This window comes from Symsagittifera roscoffensis, chromosome 5 (assembly GCF_963678635.1).
Source record: "Symsagittifera roscoffensis chromosome 5, txSymRosc1.1, whole genome shotgun sequence".
NCBI lineage: Eukaryota > Metazoa > Xenacoelomorpha > Acoela > Convolutidae > Symsagittifera > Symsagittifera roscoffensis.
Window position 1 is genome coordinate 33,091,857 of NC_087066.1, and position 22,458 is coordinate 33,114,314.

The following is a 22,458-nucleotide window of genomic DNA, read 5'->3' on the forward strand; positions in this document are numbered from 1 at the left end:
AAAAATGTTATTATCTTCCTCGAGGTTCCCCTGTTTAGTTGCTATTGTAAACTATTTAAGCAAAAATACACATTTTGGAATCATTAACTATCACTTTTCTTGCAAAATAATTATTAACTTGCTTTTTTTCTTAATTTATGACGGAAATTTTCTCAAAAATATCCAAGTGAGAAAAAATTGGTGCTAGTTAAAGCATTCAAAAATATATGTACACAATGAGAATATAAAGGTGTATTTTTACGATCTAAGAACAAATTAGGAGCAGCTCTATTAGTTATAATCTGAAAATCTCCGGAAATACGCAAGAGAACCTAGTTCCTAACATCTACAATATAAAAACTTCTGAAAGAGCGAGTCTCAAAAAATTGATTTAGCAAAGCAAAGCAGGGTGTAAACTGGAACAATTGTGTAATTTTCCGATTTTTATTAAGAAAAAAACTCTATGTAGTAAAAATGTAGTAATGTATTGTATATAGTGTTGTATATTCTATGTAGTATTGTGTAGCAAGGAAATGTAGATCTTGAAAGCAAGTTTTCGATTTATGCTTTATGTATCTTCTTCCAAAAGATGTCGAATTGGGTTTGCTTTTCAAAAATGATCTTCAAAACATTTGATCTTTCATATAAAGTACCAAATATATCAAATGATAACAATTTTTTCTAATGAATTACGGATAAATATAAGACTTTGAGAATTTTCATGTCGGATTTTTTCTCAAGATATACTTTATAAGCTAAATTTTAGTAAAAGTATCTCAAATCTCTTAAGGATTAAATTGAATTTCTATCTCATTTTAGCATTTTCTCAGTTTCTGCTTCATCTACTATCTACCAAATGAATCCAATTTGAGCAAATTTTTACTTGAAAATTGAATTTTAGATGGAAAAATGTATCGTTTCAACAAACGATCAATAATCCGAAGCTGAATTAATACCATAAACTCTTTACTAAAAAGCTTTAAAGGATTTTCTGAAGCTCATAACTGTATAATGCTGTTTTAAATCTGAATTTCTATTTTAGACTAAATTTTTAGTTGGAATGATGTATATCATTATCTTGAAACTTTCAAAGTTTAGCAAAATATACATTTTCTCCAGGTCATTTATCAATTTCTTTTCTGAAATCATCAAAAAATCAATAGAAAAACATAATTCTTAATAAGTCAAACCACATTATATGCTTAAAAAGCTCTGCTCTGCTCTATGAACACTTTTACAAGCACTAAACAAGGAAAACCTTAAAATAGCAACAACAAAAAACCTTTCAATTTGTTGATGTTTTCCAAATATCCAAGTTTTACAATTTTTAGGCGAATACTTAAATACTCATTAGCATATGTTATGCACTTTAAACCAAATTTATCACAACAAATCTCCGCAAGCTTGCAACCAATGGAGTTTTTACTGTTGATTAAAAGTTTTCGAATCGAGTTCCATGGAAAACTTCACGACGATTTGAACTCGATTTTTGCTGTCTTTAACATCAATCAAAACCTTTGATTAAAAAAATAAATGACAGTTCAGGTAATGTAATGAAAACACTGTATAATTACTGACTAGATGTGTCTGATCTAGATTGCTGAGACATTTCAGATTCAGTAAAAACTAATAAACATAGTAATTTCTAAGTTTTTCAAAAAAAAATTTAAAAATTTAACCTTTTCCTGAAGTGTGTTTGGAGTCTGCTGAGCACATAATTTAATATTATGCTGAGAATGCTTCTTCTTGAAATGATTAGCGAGTTCCTCGCTGCTATAAGTATAAAAATTACAGTTAGAACACTTCAAAACACCACATGTTCTACGATGTCTTGATGCATCTTTGTGAGTGTAATCCCTGCCACATTCAAGACATGCAATTCTTTCGTTTCTATTGAGTGGAGGCATCTCAATAGTAATGAAAAATTAAATGGGAGATTTAAAATGTACCAAATTTTTAGATAAGGTGAGTTGAATAGCCTCAAAAATTGAATAAAAGTAAATAAAAACAGCAAACTTATTAACCAATTGTTTTTAACGAGAAAGAAAATCAGAATGGATATGCTATTTAGCCTAGCTGAAATAAAAATCATCCAATCTAACCATGGAATTTTTAAAAGTATCAACCAATCAGAATCGAGCATTAATTACAAGGAAACTTTTATCTTTTCTGATATCAACCAATCAGAATTGAGCTTCAATAGTCATGTGTTTTTTGACAAATTCAATGTCCACCAATCAGAATTGAGCTTCAAAAGTCATGTAATTTTCAACAAATTCAATGTCAACCTATCAGAATTGAGCTTCAAAAGTCATGAAATTTTCAAGAAATTTAAAGTCAACCAATCAGAGTTGAGCTCTTCTTCTCATGAATTTTTCAACATTTTCTTTAACTTTTGTAGATTTTGAGGATACTTTCACAGACATTATTTGTGTTAATAACCAATCAGAATGAAGTAATCACAGATTTTAAAAACTTTGTAGATCAGAACCAGACTATGTTTATGAAATTTCCTAATCAATAAATTTTATTGAATTTTTCCAACATAACTTAGATTTGAAGTTTGATAACCTAGTGGGATAAATGAGATTTCTTGTCTAGTTTATATTGTTTTTTCGATATTCAATTCAAATTTTGAAATTTCGATCAAAATTTTTCCGATTTGTTCTATTTCTAACCAGTGAAAAAAGAAATTACCAAAATATACGTTTTTATCGTTCTCTTTTTGGTATATTGTAGTATAAACAACCGGAAGTCTATTAAATTTGGATAAACCATCAAAAGATATTCTGAAAAATCTGGATTTTGTATTTGTATCAAATTCAAAACAGTAATCGACTTGATGTTCCTTATCTCCAATTTCTGTTTCATAGGCTCTTCCATTGTTTTGTTTTTTACTGATCGACCACCCAATCTGAGTTAATTCTTCTAAATAAAAACATTGTTGATAAATCTGACAGTACTCTTTTTTTTTGTAATCTCCTCTCCATCTTTGTAACAAAACTATTGAACTTTCTGTGTTTCTATACAAATTAAAACTAATACAATCTCCATCAACTTCATCTGTCCACCACTCTTGTAGTTTTTTGTAGTAGTTCAATTTTAAAATCTGATAAATGTTCAATTCAGACATTGAAAACGCTTTTGATGGAAACATTTTTCTTACTGAAATATATGAAGAAACTTAAAAAACTCGAATTGTTTTATCATTTTTAAAGTTTTTTGAAATAACAGTTACCGTAAATATTTTTAAATTATTTAGAGTCTAATTAGTTTCAAGGAAATTCATGTAGCCAATAAAACCTCAAACTAAGGCAGAAAAAAATTGAAAATAACCAATGAAATTCAAAAAATCTAAAAAAATATTGATAATGTTTTCAACTAAATATACATTCTTGTTTGTAATTTTCTTAAATTGAGGCAAAATTTAGCTAAACTTTGATGAAAACAGTTATTAAATAAATTTAACTGTAATTTCATAAATAAATACAGGAAAATCATTTCATAATTGGTTAGTGTTTTATGTCAATTTCGATAAAATTGTATATTTTGTCTGACTTTTCCTCAGATATCATAGCTCTAAATATACACTTTAGTGAGAAAAAACAGTTTTGAACCAATAATATCTCAATTACCAAACATGCAAAACATCACAAAGCTTTACTGAGGTTTACAATTATCAACAAACATAAAGTCTCCCAATATTTGGGACAGTTCTTTGAATTCATTCAAAGTATAGTTGACATATGCAACTTGCTTCAAGTCTTCAATTTCCTTTGCAGTGAAGAGTTGAATCTGAATGTAGGGTGGCTTGCTCACGTTGTACTTCTTGATTGTGACACACACCCTCCTCATATTGTACGTTGCTATTTCATATACTCTATTACAGATGTCGAGCTCCTGATCCATAGTTGATTCTCTGCCAGATTTGGCTTCATATATAGGTACAAGTCCAAGATTTTCAGCATCATGAATAATAGTATTCCGTATTGCGGATATTGCTTCGCCTTCTTTTTCACTAAGATAGACTTGTTGAGACTTTTCAAATTGTCCCAAATCATTTATTTATAATAGTTGAAAGCACGGTTCCAAGCATATTTTTCCCTTGTAGGATTTTTGGAACCAAACAAATCTCCCAATTCTTTTTTAGTTTTTTGAAAATTCAATATAGTTGGAACTATCAGCTTTTATCGAGTACATTTTGAAGAACAAACTGATCAGATGAGGAGAAATGAGAGAAATGACTTTGAGTTTAAATGAAAATGGAGGTAAGCAGTATGAGTCATCGCCATTTCCATATATGGAAGTAGTACCAAATATGGAAGGATTTCCCTATATGGAAGCTGCGTAGGCGTTACTACTACTATATAACTCCACCATTTTCTGCAAAAATCATTTTTCCCAATGGCAGCTGCTATGTGTCAAGCTCTTCCCAGCTTTTATTCAGATTATAATAGTAAATCATTGTTTATTTCTGTTTCCAACGATTTTTACGAAAATACATAGTAACCCAAGATTATTGCGTCTCTACTCACGATTCTTTCTGTTCCTTGGGAAATTGCAAATTTCATATAATTTTAATTGGAACTTCCCTTAGCCAAATTCTTCAGAGATTAGACAAATATCAATACATATATCAAGAAATTGATTGTCTTTACACTTTGTACAAGCACAGATTCTTTTCGAGTATTGTCACATCAAGTGGGGAAGACCTCAATCAGCTTACTTGTGGAGTGCAGCATAATTTACGATGGAAAGGAGCAGAAAAAACACCAAGCGTTTCAAGGAAACGACTTGTTCGCAAAAAATTCAAAAAACATTAACTAAGTTCTAATCAAAAACTTGCATCTACGCAAACTCTTGGCTCAGCATTTTTAGACAGAATTTGTAAAGTACAAAACTCAAAATATGAACATGATTTGTTAAAAATAATTGACTGTTTTATTGATGGTTATGGATTTGTAAATAGTGATCATGTCAATTTTTCAATAAATAAAACTTCTGATATTCCATCTATTTTCTCTCATATGTTTACAAAGTTACCATTAATTACCGAAACAAAAATCACCGTTGTCAAAAACATTTGCAAAAAAGTTTTCAAACATGTAAGAAAGATGTAATATTTCTTTTGATTTTCAAAAAGTTGCAAAAAACATTTCAATTTTTTTAACAAGTTGTAAAAAGTGTTTCAATTTTTTTTGACATAATGCGAAAAATGTTTCAATTGTTTTGAGAAGATGCGAAAAGTGTTTTACTTTTTTTTAACAAGATGTGAAAAGTGTTTCACTTTTTCACTACAAATGCGAAAAATATTTCATTTTTTTCGACAAAATGCGAAAAGTGTTTTACTTTTTTCGATAAAATGCGAAAAGTGTTTCAATTTTTTCGACAAAATGCGAAAAGTGTTTTACTTTTTTCGATAAAATGCGAAAAGTGTTTCAATTTTTTCTACACAAGGCTAAAAGTGTGTTCATCGATGAGGTAACTTTATACTTGTGTACAGTTTTTCTAGTGTTTTTCCGAATTTTTGTGCAAAAATTAATTAAATTTTTTATTATGTGTGCGAGTTCGGAGCACTTAACTAAGTTCTAACTGTTTTTCAATGGTTTTTCTTGAACCTCTCATCTATTCTCATAATTAAAGTGAAATTGAAGAAATTAATTACAGAAAACAAAGTCAAAACCAAACAACCTTTATTTACAAAAACATTTAATCAAAGAGCTGTCGAGCAGCAGAAGAGTTCTGGAGGTTCTCTATAGAACGCAGAGCTGGACGAGGTTCCATTGCTGGTGGTTGTTGTGGAACTGGAGGCGTCATTGTTTCTGAGAATCCCTCATCTTCATCTATTGTGATGGGGTTTTCGACTGATCTTTCCTCCTCCCAAGGAAAAAGGAAGTCGTCGACTGGTTGAGCCACAAATCTTGAGTCCGGAATCTCGGTATAGTTCATTCCCACATGATCAGAAACTTCCCCCATCATTTGCATTGTTCCAAGTTGGTTCTCTGTGATGGAAACTTGCATCATATGATGTTTGTTGAAATCCCTTCGCATCACTTCCACCATGTACCAGCCTTGGATTGGGATATCCATTCGTGCCAGAAAAACTCCAGAGACTGTTTCTCGCACTTGAATTTGTACTAGATCAGGCGAAAATTCTACAGAGTACATGAGGTTGCTGTTTTGCACTGAGAAGATCATTTTGAGCAATAAATTGAGTACAAGAGTAAAAATAAGAAAGAACTGAGAGGAGGGGGAACCTTACAAAAAATGAGTTGAAATTAGGATGTTTAGAGCTGAGAGAGGAGGTAGTGGACGGTGGTTTAGTTGAAAATAAAATGATTTTTAGTAAGGAGTGAGGGGTATCTTCAACTGGAATGTGTGGTTTTAACCAATCAAAATGGATTTTCCTTATTTGGATTGTAGTCGTGTCCAATCAGATTTTAATTTATTTTATGGAATTCTTATAGAAAACTCGTGTCCAATTGGAAACAAAGCTCCATTTTACACATTGTCGTTTCCAATCACAAAAATGTTCATTTTTGTTCAAGTTGTCGTATCCAATCAGAGGATCCTTTTACTTACTCCAAGTAAGTAAAAATATACACAAAAGCAATCGCAAAAATAAATGACCAAAAGTTGTTTGCTGTAAAAATAAGAAATATTGCCGATATAAGTAACAAAAGAAGAAAAATTAATAAAAGTAGCATCTCTGCAAGTCTTCTCCTCAAGTTAACTGAATTTATTGTATATAATCGATGAGAAATTGCTGATTTTTCAGCAGATATTCAAGTTCTTTAATTTTGATGTAGATTTGAGATGATAACTCAAAGTTGATGAATTTTTCAAAGCAAATCTCTGGAAATCTGATACCAAAACTGATCATGCAAGATTTTGAATTTTGAAAGTCCTTAACAAAATGGAGGAGTAAAGAACTTTGCTGGGGAGTTTTAACAAATTTGGGAGTTGGATATGGAATAAAAAGAGTCTTTGAAATATTATCATACGATTTTTTTATCAACTTCAAATTTTCTAAAATAAATAAAATTTCTTTTCTAGTCACATGTAACTTTGATACGCAATATGTGTTTATAGCTTTGATACGCAATATGTGAATCAAAAGTAAACTCTTTGATTGAGTAAGTTTCTCTAAAGAGACCTTTACTTAGTCGGAGAACTCTATTTTGGACAACATTAACGTCCAAAAAATTGTGAAAAATGTATGAATCTACATCTATTTCATCAAAGGAAATCATACGGAATATTTTCTTTTTTCTTGTAGAGTAATTCGAGGAAGTTCAAATGCTTTTTGATTGACATTCTTCAAAAATGAATATTTTGGATCCAAAGTTATGTCTAGGAACTGCTTAGTTCTGATTGGTTGAAAATTTTTCTGGAAAATTCTAGAACTTTCAAACGAATGACGTCATTACCATAAAAGGAAAATTGCGTGGGTGTTGACGTCATTTCTATTTATAGAATGACGTCATTATCATAAAAGGAACATTGCGTAGGTGGTGACGTCACTTTTATTCAAAGAATGACGTCATTACCATAAAAGGAAAATTGCGTAGGTGGTGACGTCACTTCTATTCAAAGGTTGACGTCATTACCGTAAAAGGATAATTGCGTAGGCGTCACTGTTAGTATAAATACGCTTATTTTATTGGGTTAAATCATTCATGTTGTTTGCCAATCAGAAACAGTCAATTGAATTTTACTTCAAATTTTACATTTCGTTACTTCACGAAAAGTAAGTATTTTTATTCGATTGGTACTTTAAGTTTTTAAATTTGGAACATTTCAAAAGTCCCAATTTTTTTAGATAATGCCTGCCCTTAACCGAAACGAGAAAGTTAAGCGTGGAGACTGTGGAAATATGTATATTCGTCAAAACACAGCTCGACACCGGAAAAATTGTTCTAAAGGAGTTATTTCTTGCCCTGATTGTAAGTATTTTACTTATGATCAACAAGAAATGAGCTATCATATGGCTAAGAAGCATGCTCAACCAAGTTCGAAGCAGTCGACGGTTTGTTCTTCTTGTGAAAAAGAGTTCCCAAGTTACTACTCTCTCCATCAACATCGGAGAAAGGAACATGGAGCAAAACAACGGAAACCCAGTGATACGGTGGCCGACTTGAACAAGATTGTGGAGGAAGAAGGGGAAGATAGTGAAAAACTAAAGAAGGAACTTAGTGCTTGTCAACATTTTCTGGTGGATACGGAGATGGAAAATGGGAGACATAAGGTATTTAACTTCCAAATGTCCAAGTTAGATACTAAAATCATTAACGAGAAACTTGAAGAAGTCTTCAACAAGCTCGATTCTGCAACCAAAATCAACTTTGCTCTGGGTTTTGTTCTTCGAAATAATGAGACTGGTGAATATCGTTATTTCTACGCCCATGAAAACAATACTCTGTTTGAAAAATCCCACTTACTTTGTACGAAAGCGAATTTGATAACAATCCAAGGAAAAGTAGAAAAATTTGATATTGTGGAGCAATGTACCCAAGAACGTCAAAACACAAAATGGAGATTCAAGTTAATTACTAACGTCACAATTTTCGCTGCTTTGCTGAAAAACATCCCCATGGGATGTCCGGACTCTGTCTTACCCGAACCTTTATTACGACATACGCAAGTGAATTGTCTTTTATCTAACAAAGACAAGGAACCTTACAAAGATGATCATTTGTGTCTTTTCCGCGCATTGGCCATGTACATGAACGGACATAATGATCTCGACTCTCACACTTCTAGATACTTTACAGATTTTATATCAAAATCTGGTTATGATCCTAAAAGTTTTCGTGGAGTTTCTGTAGAAGACTTACCTGTTGTCGAGGAAATTGTGCAAAGAAACATTTTTATATACGATTTCGATATCCAAGATGGAGAACATGTAGGAGAACTAGCTCGACGAAGTATCGGAAGATTCGATGAAACAGTTAAGCTACTGAGATTTAACAATCATATCATTCATACAAATGATATTGATTCTTTCTTCAAGTGTTTCCGGTGTCCTAGTTGTGACACTTTTTTAATAAATCCGACAATTTTAACAAACATCTTTTGAGATGCAAGGACCGAGTGAAACATATATACCCAAAGAACGTCTATGAGCTTCGCGAAACCTTGTTTGAAAAGCTAGAAGGATTCAATCTTCCAGTTTCTGAAGATAAAAAACTTTTTAATAACCTAGCAATTTTCGATTTTGAATCGATTTGTGTTCCTACAGAGGAACTAAAAGAGACGCAGACTACTACCTGGATTGGAAAACATGTCCCCATTTCAGTCGCTATATTATCAAATCTGATTGATGAACCCATCTTTTTGTACAACAAGGATCCACAGAACTTGATTATTGATTTTGTAAGCAAACTCGAGCTGTTGGCTGAGAAAAGTAAGCTGGAGATGAGAACAAAATTTCAAGATATTGAAGTAGCTGTCAATGAAAGAATGAAGAATATCTTTGATCAGCTAAACGAACGTGGTAAAAATTATTCAAGTAACAAATTCGAGTACGAAGACGAATGCATTGAAGATTCGGAAGGAGCCGATATGTCAACACAATTTTTGCGAATTCAGAAAAATCAACTAATCGGTTTGAAACAACATCTGGAGAGATATATAAATACTTTACCTGTTTTTGGATTCAACAGTGGTAGATATGACTTAAATTTGATCAAGAACTACTTAAGCGCTTATTTGATTCGCGATAAAGAGCAAGAACCATCCGTTATCAAAAAAGCAAATGATTTTATATCTTTCAAGTTTGTAGATGTACAATTTCTTGACATTATGAAGTTTCTGGGTGGAGCAACAACTCTGGACTCATTTCTCAAAGCTTATAAAGCTAGTGAAACAAAAGGATTCTTTCCCTATGAGTGGTTTGACAACCCTAACAAACTTGATTTTCCAGGACTGCCCCCATATGAAGCATTTTTCAGTAAACTTGAAAACAACAATCCTCTAGACAAAGACTTTACTGATTATGAAAAACTGAGGAAGAGTGGACTTGATGAACAGCAAGCGCTGAAAAAGCTTCAAATCAAGACTGTACCCCCATCTGGTCTAGATAATTACAGTTACTTACAACAAACTTGGCAGAAAAACGGAATGACTGTGTTCAAAGACTTTTTGCAGTGGTACAACAACAAAGATGTAGTTCCAACCCTGGAAGCAATGCAAAAAATGATTCAATTTTATCATAACAAAGGGATAGATATGTTGAAACTTGGATGTACACTTCCAAATCTAGCAAACATATGTCTACACAAATCTACAAATTACAAGTTTTATCCATTTTGCGAAAGTGATAAAGATTTGTGTGAAAAAATACGAGAAGACATGACCGGTGGGCCTTCGATTGTGTTCACTCGAAAAGCTGTAGTTGATAAAACATACATCAGAAATTCATCAAATGTTTGTAAATCAATCGTTGGAATTGATGCAAGCCAGCTTTACCCCTATTCAATGTGTCAAGATATGCCAACAGGACTGTATACGAGATGGGAGTTTGACACTGATATGCAAAAATTCAAGGCTAGACATAATCGAACTCGCAACTTTGAGAATATGGTCATGTCTTTCTATCAAGAATCAAGACCAGAATGTAAAATTGAGAGCTTTTTTACATCTGGAAAACAGAAGAAAATTGACTGTTTTAATGTGGACGCTTATTGTGATCACTGTAAAACAGTATTCGAAGCAATGGGTTGTTATTACCACTTCTGTTCCTGTCAAGAAGCTCGTCCCTCCTTAACAGAACAGGATATCGAGCGAGGAAACAAGAAGAGAGAAATGGATGATATGCGACGAGAATACATTCAAGAGAAAGGATACAAAGTTGAAGAAATGTGGGAGTGTGAGTGGTGGCAAAATTTCAAAACCAATGACAAGATCAAAAATCATGTTTGAACCCACTTTCCCTACAAAAGACCCCTTTCTACAGACTCTCTTCTAGCAAAGATAAAAGATGGATCTCTTTTTGGTTACGTTCAGTGTGACTTAGTTGTTCCAGATGAACTGAAATCGAAATTTGCGAATTTTCCTCCAATTTTCAAAAATACTGAGGTCGGAAGAGATGATAATGGAGATTACATGAAAAACTATGCGATCGAGAACGAAATGTTAAAGCATCCTCAGAGAATGCTGATATCTAGTTTCAAGCTGGAAAATGGAACAGTTATAACTCCTCTCTTCAACTTTTATATGGAACTTGGATTACAGTGCACCAAAATTTACCGATTTGTTCAATACTCTCCTCGGAAGTGTTTCAATAATTTCGTTCAATCGGTGGTTGATGCAAGAAGAGAAGGAGATGAAAACCCTTTGTCAGGAGTTGTAGCAGAAACAATGAAGCTCTTGGGCAATTCCTCCTATGGATATCAGATCATGGATAGATCGAGACATACAATCACAAAATATCTCAACGATGAAAAAACTCATAAGGCAATTAATGAACCACTGTTTAAGAGACTTAACACAGTTGAGAAGGACTTATATGAGGTGGAGTTATTGAAGTTAACCATTGAGCACAGAGAACCCATCATTGTTGGTTTTTTCATACTTCAGTATGCAAAACTGAGAATGTTGGAACTCTACTATAACTTCTTTGACAAGTTCTGTGATGTGAAAAAATTTGAAGAGTTGGAGATGGATACAGACTCTTTTTACTTGGCACTTGCAGAAGAAAATTTGTACGATTGCATCCAACCAGATAAGAGAGCTGCTTGGGAAAAAATGAGGGAGAGTGATTGCAGAAATTCCTTCAAGGCGGATGCAAAATCTAATTTCTTTCCTCGAATGTGTTGTAGTATCCATAAGAAACATGATAAGCGGGAGCCGGGACTTTTCAAAGAAGAATTTAGGTGCACAGAAAAGCTCTGTTTATGTAGTAAGACATATTGCTGCTATGACAACAAGTCAGACAAATTCAAATTTAGCAGCAAAGGATTGAATAAGCGGGTTCTAGAAGACTCTGGAGATGGACCTTTAGCAAAGTATAGAAGAGTACTCGATGAAGTTATCAACTTAAAATCTACTAATAGAGAATTCAGAACTATAAATCAAATGGTTGCTACATATGAAGAGACAAAGAAAGGACTAAGTTATTTTTATCCTAAAAGACAAGTGCAAGATAATGTAATTCATACAAAACCATTGGACTTATAGGAATTCTTCTGATGTATTAAATTATATAAGATGTCATATTATTATGGTTTCATGATAATAAAATGTAAATTATGACAGTAAGTTTACTATACGATGCAGTGATTTATATACTTTCTTTGTAATTTAATTTTTTTCTCTCAAAAAATTCGATTTTTTTCAATGTCTCTGTAGGTTCAGAATAGATTCAGATAGGTAGAAAGTAAAAGTATCTAATAAATTTTTATTAGATCAAATTAAACAAAATCTTATCGTGTTTTGAATTTTTTCGAAAAAAATTTTTTGATAAAAATTCCAAGTTTTTGCACAAAAACTCTTACCATTGACTTACCATGCACCAAAAAACTAATTACATAACCTTTATTCTACAATCTACACGTAATTAATAATTAACTGTTCCCAATTAGATAACGCGCGCCAAAAAATTTTGCGAAAAAAATGAACAAAAAATTTTCGTTTTTCTTTCTCTTACCATCACACTGAAACCTTACAATCGGTATTCCCTATCTTAATACATTGTAGACTCTATACCCAATCTTAATACATAGCCTGCAGACCGGATGCTCTATTCCCTATCTTAATAAATGTGGGTCTGCAGGGACCCCCCCCCCCCCCCCCCCCCAATTCAGCTCCAACATCTACTACTCTCGAGAATGAAGATTTCACTCCATACGAAGCCTTTTTTAGTAAACTGAGAAACAACAACACCCTTGATAAAGACTCCAAAGACTGTCAGAACTTGAGATCAAGTAGACTTGATGAGCAACCAGCCTTGAAGAAACTTCAATTCAAGACAGTATCAGCAGCTGGATGAGATAATTACAAATAATTACAGGAGATTTGGCAGAAACATGGAATGACTTTATTTAAAGATTTTTTTCAGTGGTAGAACAACAGAAATGTTGTTCCAACAACCATTGAAGCAATGCAAAAAATGGTTCAATTTTATCATAAAAAACTGATATCTTAAAGTTGGATGTACTCTTCCAAACCTGGCAAATATCTGTCTGCACCAATCAACTAACGAAAAATTCTACCCATTTTCAGAAAATGATACAGATTTGTGCGAGAAAATTAGAGAGAACATGACAGGTGGACCATCAATTGTTAGTATTCGAAAAGTGGACGAAACTTTAATCAGAGATTAATCAAATATCTGCAAATCAACCGTTGGAATTGATGCGAGCCAGCTTTCTCCCTATTCAAATGTCAAGATAAGCCAACAGGATTGTACACAAGATGGGAGTTTGTTTCCGATATGCAAAAACTTAAAACTAGACATAAGATATCCCGCAAATTTGAGAACATGGTAATGTCTTTTCACCAAGAAACAAGACCAGAATGCAGAATTGAGACCTTCCACTCATATGGATATCAAAAGAAAATTGTTTTTTTTTTCAATGTAGATGGATATTGCGATCATTGCAAAACAGAGTTTGAAGGGATGGGATGCTATTACCAATTCTGTCCTTGCCAAGAAATTCGCTCATCAATTGGAGATGAAACTATTGGGAGAGGAAACAAAATTCAGATGATTTGACACGGGAGTGCATTTGCGAAAAAGATACGAAAATGAAGAGATGTGGGAATGTGAGTGGTGGCTAAACTTCAAAACGAACGAAAAAATTAGGAATCACATCCGATCCAACTTTCCCCACAAAAGATCTCTCTCTACTGAATCTTTACTGGAAAAAATAAGAAATGCGTCTCTTTATGGAAATTTTCAGTGTGACTTGGTGGTTCCAGGTGAACTGAAAGCAAAATTTGCTAACTTTTCTCCAATTCTCAAGAACTCTGAAGTTGGAAGAATTGATATCGTGGAATATATACAAAATTATGCAACTGGAATTGATTTTCTTAAGCATCCCCAGCGAATGCTAATATCTGGTTTCAAACTAGAAATTGCTTCTATCATTACTCCTTTCTCCAATTTCTATTTGAAACTTGGTTTACCGTGTACAAAAGCTCGTCGCTTTTCAAAGTATTTCCCTCGAAAAAGTTTCAACAAGTTTGTTCAATCAGTTGTTGATGCTAGAAAGGTACGAGCTGAGTTGTTGCAGAGAATGAGAAACTCTTAGGTAGGAGAAAAAGGTGACTGCGAAAAGTTGAGAGAAAAAATTGCAGAGATTCATTTAGAGCAGACTCGAAAACTTTTTTTTCCACGAACATGTTGTAGCGTTCACAAAAATACAATAAACAAAAGCCTAGACTGTTTAAAGATGAATTAAGGTGTACAGAGCTGCAATGTTTTTGTAGCAAAACCTATTGTTGCTATGACAACAAATCAGACAAGATGAAAGTTAGCAGCTAAAGATTGAATAAAAGAGTTCTAGAGGAATCCGCCGATGGCCCTATCGGTATATTTAGCACCATGGATCATATGGTTGCTATATACGAGCAAACAAAGAAGAGATTGGGTTACATTTACCCGAAAAGACAAGTTGAGGATGACGAGATACAAACAAAACCTTTGAACTTAAAAATAAATGATAGTGTAGCTGCATTCAATTCAGTATTGAGTAACTAACTGTAAGCTTGTGGTAAAATGATTATACGAAGTAGTGATTTTTATACTTCATCTTTTAAATTTAACTTTTTTTCTTCAAAAACTTGATTTTTCTCTTGAAGTTTTGTTAGGTTTCAGTCTAGCTTTTCATAGTTTTCTCATAGTTTCAAACATATAAAACAATAATCAAAACAGCTAAATCGTAGGAGTTAGCTAGGAAACGCAAGTAATGGCAAAATTTTATCGAAACTCCCCAACTTACCATCTCAAACCTTAATACATGGCAAAAGTGATCTTATTACATTGAATGTCTAATAATATTATGTTGAGAAATTTATACACTATCTTAAAACATGTTAAAATGGGGCGCCGAGGAATTTTTCTGAAACTTACCATGTTAGCATCACACTGAAACCTTAACGTTCCCTATCTTAATACATTAGGAAATATATTCCCTACCCTAATACATAGGAAATCTTTTCCCTATCTTAATACATAGGTTGGTGACCGGATGCTCCATTCCCTATTCTAAAACATAAGGGTCACCAACCACCCAACCCCACCTCTCCTCACTCTTCTACTACTGTTACTTTAACGTCTCAATCCAAAAAGTGTTCCATGAAGAAACGGAAAATTAGTCTAATTGAATCACTTCTGTTTTCCTCTTATCCATTGTGGGGCCGTTCAGGTACATGCTCTCAAGATTCCGACTGCATTCATGGCTTCTGTATTCTACCGGAGGGCAGCTGCAACTGCTCAGCCGAGAGCCGATTCACTCTCGACTCCTCAACTCAATTGTGCGAGTTGGACATTGACGAATGTGCATGTGAGTTACACGACTGTGACCTGGATAATGGTGCTTTGTGCGTGAACAACAATGGTTCATTCACTTGCGAATGTGTCAGTGGATTTAGAAAGATAAACGAATCATACTGCGGTTGGTCCAGAATCATTGAATAATAATTTAGGTCTTAAGTGATGCTCGTTAGCTCCAATAAACAACTCAAATATCTTTTTCGAGAAAATTTTTTCACATTTTGAAAAATTCAACTGATACCGATATAAAAATGTTTTTGCCCCTACTCGAATCATAAAGACTGCTTCCATCTACGCAAAGGCCAAGCGTTTTGTTCCGACTGCCTTCTTATTTTTGTGTAAAGTACGTGTAAAAAAAATCTTGGCTCATTTGAAATTTTGGATTGACTATTTTTTACTGCTTTTATAACCCACGTGGTCGTACTCTCCAGGTCTTTGCCTGGATACGGTCTTTTTACTGACTATTACGAAATTATAGCATGAAGGTTCAAACTGTAGAATTCAAAAAAGTACATCTGACTATAGGTGGTAATTTTTGGCGCTTTTGACTACAGAAGATGTGGTGGAGTGTGAGGAAGACTCGTCCTTGTGTATGCATGGATTCTGCCACAACCACAGAGGCGGTTACGAGTGCAGCTGTCGCAGCGGCATGGGATACGAACCAAACGAAGACAAGTCAATGTGCATAGGTAAAACCTCTTTTGTCAGTAGAACAGTTACATTACAACTCGAAAAGTAAGATATTTTTTGAACTCCGCGTAAATTCTATAGAAGGCGAAACTCTTGCCCTTTTGATAACAAAGAAAAAGGTCAAAAAGATAGACTGATGGTAGTAGTGCATTTTAAAACTTTCAAAGTTTTTTTTTTTCAGATAACTCGTTCAATTTAATTTCTTTTTCATTTTGTCAGGAGCGAATTTAGAGAAAACCCACTAACATTGGTTCCAACCTTTAGTTCTGTTTTACGTTCAATTTTTGTCGACCGGCTTAGTTTAGGATGCGGTGGTGAAGCGGTTACGTATCCGCCTCTTACGCGAGAGGTCGCATAATCCGTGCTCGTTGCTTGAGGGTGAGGCAACATAACCCATCCCAGAAAAGTTACCAAAGTACTTGCATGTAATTCTTAGGCAGGGGCACAACAGCGGTTCGCCGTGATGAGCTCTACTGCTCGTATGTAGATTCTTTCCCTCGAGGATGAATGCTCTCAACTTTAATTTTGTGTGGACAATTTTGACAGCTTATTTTTTTAAGCCACCCCCAAATTCACTTCTCGAGATCTCCGAAAGTATCAGAACGACCCTATTTTGACAATTTTTCTGCCCCGTAGGCAAAACTTGGAAAAACAAAGTCAAATTTGTGGCGGTTTTGATATGGATTGGCCACACATTGTATTTAGAAGAAATTACGGTTTAACCAGTTCCTCGAAAGGTTAATTAGTTCTTCATATGATTACCTCAGTAAAATGCTTAAAATCAAAATTTTTAATAGAATTGAATTTGAACTTCCCAAATAAGACTGTAAACTTAAATTTCTCACAGATGCGGAAAACTACTCATTTTTTCCGCTCTTAGAATCGCAAAGCAAATCTAGCGAGCTAGACTAATTAGCTAGTTTAATTATAAAAATTTCTCGAAGCTGTGAAATCGTTTTCTGCGAAAATTTGTTACGGCTGACCTAATAGTTTTAGAACTATATGAACACAAAACATGGCTACAGTGAATACCTATTGTGCGATGACTACTCGGTTCAAACTCATAAAAGGTTTAAAAGACGCTACAAGGGAGGCAGGCGCGGAACTAGGATTTTCTCGAAGGTGGGGTGGACAATTTTCGAAAATAATTGAAAAAAAAAATTGTTTTTTTGAAAATTTTAAAAAAAAAAAAGATAAGAATCCCGTCTCTGGCAATTTTTTGGACTGGAAAACTTTGACAAAAAAAATGCGTTTTTTGGCGCAAGTTACCTTCAAAATTAGCATATATTGGCGCCTTTAGAAAAACTTTGGGTTGGTCGACCAAAAAATGTTGGCATGAAATAATACCAAAGGGACTATACCCCTTCCAAATTATTTCATGAGAGTGATGGCTGCTATCCGACAGTAGGTTTGATGTTTCTTAATCGGTTTCGAGACAATGTCAAAGTTTTCGACCATAAGGTTCAGAAAGATGGAGCAACAATCTTTCTATGTCTTTGTGAACTATGTCTTTCAGTGGCTTGAAAATAATTTTTGAAATCTAATTTAGACATAGATGAATGCGCTACTCAGTGCAAGGAACACAGCCTTTGTGAGAATTACGAAGGGGGCTTCAATTGTAGCTGTGAGCACGGGTACTACAAAGCAATTCCTCAAATGCCGGTCTGTTGGAGTGAGTTCTCAATTCGTTGTCATTCTTATTTGCAATTATCTGAAGTTTCGGTTGAAGGACGCAATTTTGCCACACCGATTCGTAGTTGATCTTAGCAAGAGTACCAACAATAGTATGCACGTTTTTAATAGCATGTAACTATGTATGTAAGCCCCGGATTGGAGCACACTCCAAATGTAGCAACAATGTCAACTGTCGCCTCGAGTCGTCTTGCCGTGTGTGGGGTTTTGATTTATTGAACAACTTATAAGCAGCTTTTCAAGCAAGGTTTGAGCGGTTTGAGAAGTTTGTTAATAAAACCGCTCAAAATGTTTAAGCCGCTCAAATTGTGCTGAAAACATGCTCAAATTGTCCAATACTTCAGCGGCTCATGAGCGGACTCTCAGCCCGGGATATCAGTCAAAACATAGTAGAATAGAATGCTCAATCTCTGATGATCGTTGTTAATAAAAAATCCTGCTTACACGAAGTCACCCAGCATGATAACCTAAATGCGATTTTTCAAACGATCTTTCAAACTGGACAAAATATTTCGGTAGTAAAATAGAAAAATTGTTGGACATCCCGTACAGAAATAAAATAAAATAATAATTTTTTTAGTTGAGAGTTTCATAATCAATATGTACATCAATTATCATCATATTTGTCGAAAACAACTCATCAAGTTAGTAACCTTAGTTTCTGAACTGTTTCTGTACATTTTTTGTTCAAACGGATATTGGGTGTCCTGATCGGCAAACTGTTTTTATTCTTTCTGTGACTTGTGCTCAAAATACATTTTTTAGTACCGGATACAGAGTATCCTGGTAGGCTTGATATATCTACCTTCTACTTCTTAGCAGTTTTTGTTCAATTGACATTACTTTTACCGGATGGTTTGCTGCTGAAGTCTACCATATCCTTGTAGTTTATATCAGATGGAGAAATTTGTATTTCTTATGTTCCATACTTTCCATGACACAAATAATTGCAAGTTGATTTTACATGACGTCGATGATTTTGAATATGCACCACGAATAACCGAAACAACATACAAAAACATACAGTCTTGCAATGTTGGTTGATGCAAAAACGTCACGCCAATTGTTAATCTGTAATATGTTTCTTGAAGGTTGTAGCGAGGGACAAGTGAAAATGAGGTGTTCGAATGTTTCGCATTCTAAATTACAATAGAAACATTCGGGGGCATTCTCGAGAAATAAAAACCACCACTTTTCTCGATATTTAAAAACAGCGTATGCGTATGCAATTTTATAAAGAACGTTTTTTTCCCATACATCACAAGCATTGAATTTTTCCAAACTTTGCCTGTAAATTTAATCATTTTTTCTTCTGAACAGAAGAAACGGTTTGCTGCAAAACCCAAGCGGGAAATCGCAGCTCGTTAAAAACTACAGTTTCGTAAGCAGAAATAATAAACATCTCGCGAGTTTGTCTGTATTGTTATAATTAAACGGCTATTGGTACTGTTTGAAAATATTGCAAAATCACTTGAACTTATTTCAATAGAGATGTTCGTATTTCTCAACAAATTTTTGATATCTTTCGGTAAAATTGAATCTGTTGGTAATAAACTCTTTTGATCTGACATATCAGAAGCAAAGAAATCGATAATTTTCATACTAAAAAGTTTAAGTTGTAGGCATGGTAAGCCTGTCCCACCATCTAAGATGGGGTGATATAAAATTTCTTTTTTTATGTCGAGTCTGCTCGGTTTTTTCAATTCTGTATTTAATAATTATTGGCATTTACTAACAGTATCCAAGGTAACTGTAGTATGACGAGCCAAATGAAAAAACTTAGGGAGAACATAAACTAACCGTGTTAATGATTTGGCCCTCAAAGCTTTACTTAGTGAAATTAACCCGCGATGTTTTTGAATTTGAGAACTCAACAAAAGTTCAATATTTTCAACTTTTTGGGAAGTGTAAAACAAGACACCAAGTTTTTTTGTTTCCTTGACTGTTTTATAGGGTGATAAATCAGGTATGGAAAGCACTTCATTTTTACTTATGTTAATCATCATTTCAGTTTGTTTGCAAATTGTATCGATTAAGCGAAACAACCTGTCAATACATCGGATTTTGATAAGGAAAATTATGTCGTCTGCATATGAAACTAGTTTGGGGCACAATATCCCAAAACCTTCAATTGCTTCTGTAGATTCAATTGCTTGAAGAAGGGGTTCGATAAAAACTATGAATAAAAATGCGGAAAGAGGGCAACCTTGTCTAACACCTCGATGAATTTTGAAGCTGGCTGATAAAAACCATTTATCTCAATTACTAATTTCGAGTCTAAATACAAAGTTTCAATAGCTCTAAGTGAAAACTCATCAAGGTTTAACCCTTTCAATTTTTTGATGAGAAGTGATCTGTCAACTCTGTCAAATGCTTTAGAAAAGTCTAGTTTTACAGCACATGAACCTCGGGTAGCCAATCGTTTTGGAGTAATCGCTTTTTCCAACTTTCGTATTGCTGTGTGCGTTTGTCTTCCAGGCAAATACGCGTGCTGATGGTTTCTTACAACTTTGCAAAGGTCTTTTTTAATTCGATTACAGACTACATGGGCAAAGATTTTCGCGTCAGTATTCATAAGGCTGATGGGGCAAAAATCTTGTACTGCGTTTTCAGATTTTGGGAGCAGTTTGATTATTGCTAAATAAAAACTGTTTGGAAATTTTCCACCATGAACAAAATGATTAAAAACTTTAGCTAAAAGTGAACAAAACTCATCCGTGAAAGTCTTATATAGCTTAGAAGTAAGGCCGTCTGGTCCAGGCGAGCTTTTCAACTTCAATTTGTTTATAGCCAAGTGAATTTCTTCTTCTGTAAATTAATTATAGCCATCATTCTCATTTTTTTCGAGTTTATTTTTTGATAAAAATGTCATTAGTAGTTGATCGGAGTCTGTTGTAGAACTATTTGAAAAAATATTTGAAAAATACTCTCGAAATTGATTAAGAATATCCTCATCCGTATGATAAACGTTCTGATCCACTTGAATTCGCTTGATTGAGTTAATTGTGTTCTTTGATGTACATTGACTACAAAATTTGTGAACACCCTCGAATGTATAGCTGAGAGTTTTCTGAATTTTTCGATAATCTGAAAAATCTTTTTCCTTGAAAACTTTTTGAAGATGTTCCAGCACCAATTGATATTTTTTTTCAATCAAATAGGTTTCGGACCTTTTCCGCTGTGAATGCCATCTCTGAGAACATTTTGGTGATGCTTCAATAAATTAAGTTCTTTCTGATCTACACGCTTTTTGTTCTCTTGAATAAACCTCAGAAGGTCACGAAAATTGTGCTTAAAGTTTTCGTAACTACTTGGTGATTCTTTTTCGTGAAAGTTTTTTAGATCTTCACGAATTAAGCTCGCGTTGTTGTTTAAAATTTCTTCATTTAATTTCCAGTAACTAGGGCCGCGCTGATACAAGTTAGATGGCTAACAAAAATGTGTAAGAGCAAATGATCAGAAAAGTATATTTGAATGCTTTGCATAGAATCATACTCTGTTTCGAATTTTATAAAAACATAATCTATGCTTGCAAAAATTTTATGTTGTTTTTCATAATGTGTATAATCACAAAAATCATGCTTGAGTGCAAAATCAACAAAACCAAAACAATCAAGAATTTGTTCTTTGAGTTGGGTAAATCGTTTGATACGTGCATCATTCAACTTAAGTATTGAAGAACTGTTAATATTATCATTACTCAGCGCATTAAAGTCACCCATCATGATAATTTTTGATTTATTAGGTAAAAATCTGATGCTTAATTTCAGGGAATTCAAAGTTGCTTGGAATGAAATTGGGTTTGCATAAACGTTGATAACAAACCAATCAAGTTTGACAAACTTTAACAATTGAAAACCTGTACTTGAAGCAATTCTTTTTGCAGGACTCTAGTTTGATGACCATAACGTTAAGAAACCACCAGGATTATTTGAGCCCGGTATGAAATCGAATAAAACCTTATATTTATCCAGTAAACTCAAATGTATATTTGTAAGTTTCGATATTTTTCCTTCCTGAAAGCACAAAATGAAACTGGGCGATTTTTTTAAAATTTGGCATTTTTTGATAAGTGAGTGTAATTTAGCTGGATTTCCTATGCTAAAAATATTAACGGAAAAAATATCTGGTTTTTCCCACATAGAAATTTTGCTAAAACTTCCCTCCAACCAAGTCTTCTCCGTTTAGATTTCTTTTTTGGCCCTTTCTTCCGTGTTAAAACTGACCAAGAGGTTGGTGAAGTTTCACGCTCTCTTTTTGTAAGCATTCTTCCGTCAGAGGAACATTTTCCTTTGTTATTTTCGATATTTAAATTGTCTTTTTTTTCTTTTGCAGAGTAACAATGAAAATCTACGACCTGATTGTTGAGAACCTCATCCTTTTGTTTTTCTTCGCTTGGAGTTGCTGCACTATTTGTTTTAGAATCATCAATCAAAACTCTAGATGGTGGTGCTTCAAAATTCTTATCTTCTTCATTTTCGGTACCATTACAAAACTTATCGCTTGTTCTTTTGTCATCGTTTTTCTCGTCGCTGGCATTATTGGAGCTTGGTTTTTGTGGGTAGTGATTATTTGGATTTTTGGTTATTTGGTTCCCT

At 33.8% G+C, this 22,458-nt stretch overlaps 1 protein-coding gene across 3 annotated transcripts in view; it reads left to right on the plus strand.

Moving 5' to 3' along the window:
• LOC134846252 (latent-transforming growth factor beta-binding protein 1-like) overlaps positions 1–22,458 on the plus strand; it is a 212,387-nt gene that overhangs the window by 57,197 nt on the left and 132,732 nt on the right. For 2 of the 3 annotated variants that reach the window (XM_063863526.1, XM_063863527.1), the window contains exons 3-5: positions 15,351–15,599; positions 16,033–16,167; positions 17,718–17,840. In XM_063863526.1, the coding sequence (XP_063719596.1) occupies positions 15,351–15,599; positions 16,033–16,167; positions 17,718–17,840 (507 nt within the window). The remainder of the gene's footprint in view (positions 1–15,350; positions 15,600–16,032; positions 16,168–17,717; positions 17,841–22,458) is intronic. The other variant, XM_063863528.1, reaches the window with a different exon arrangement.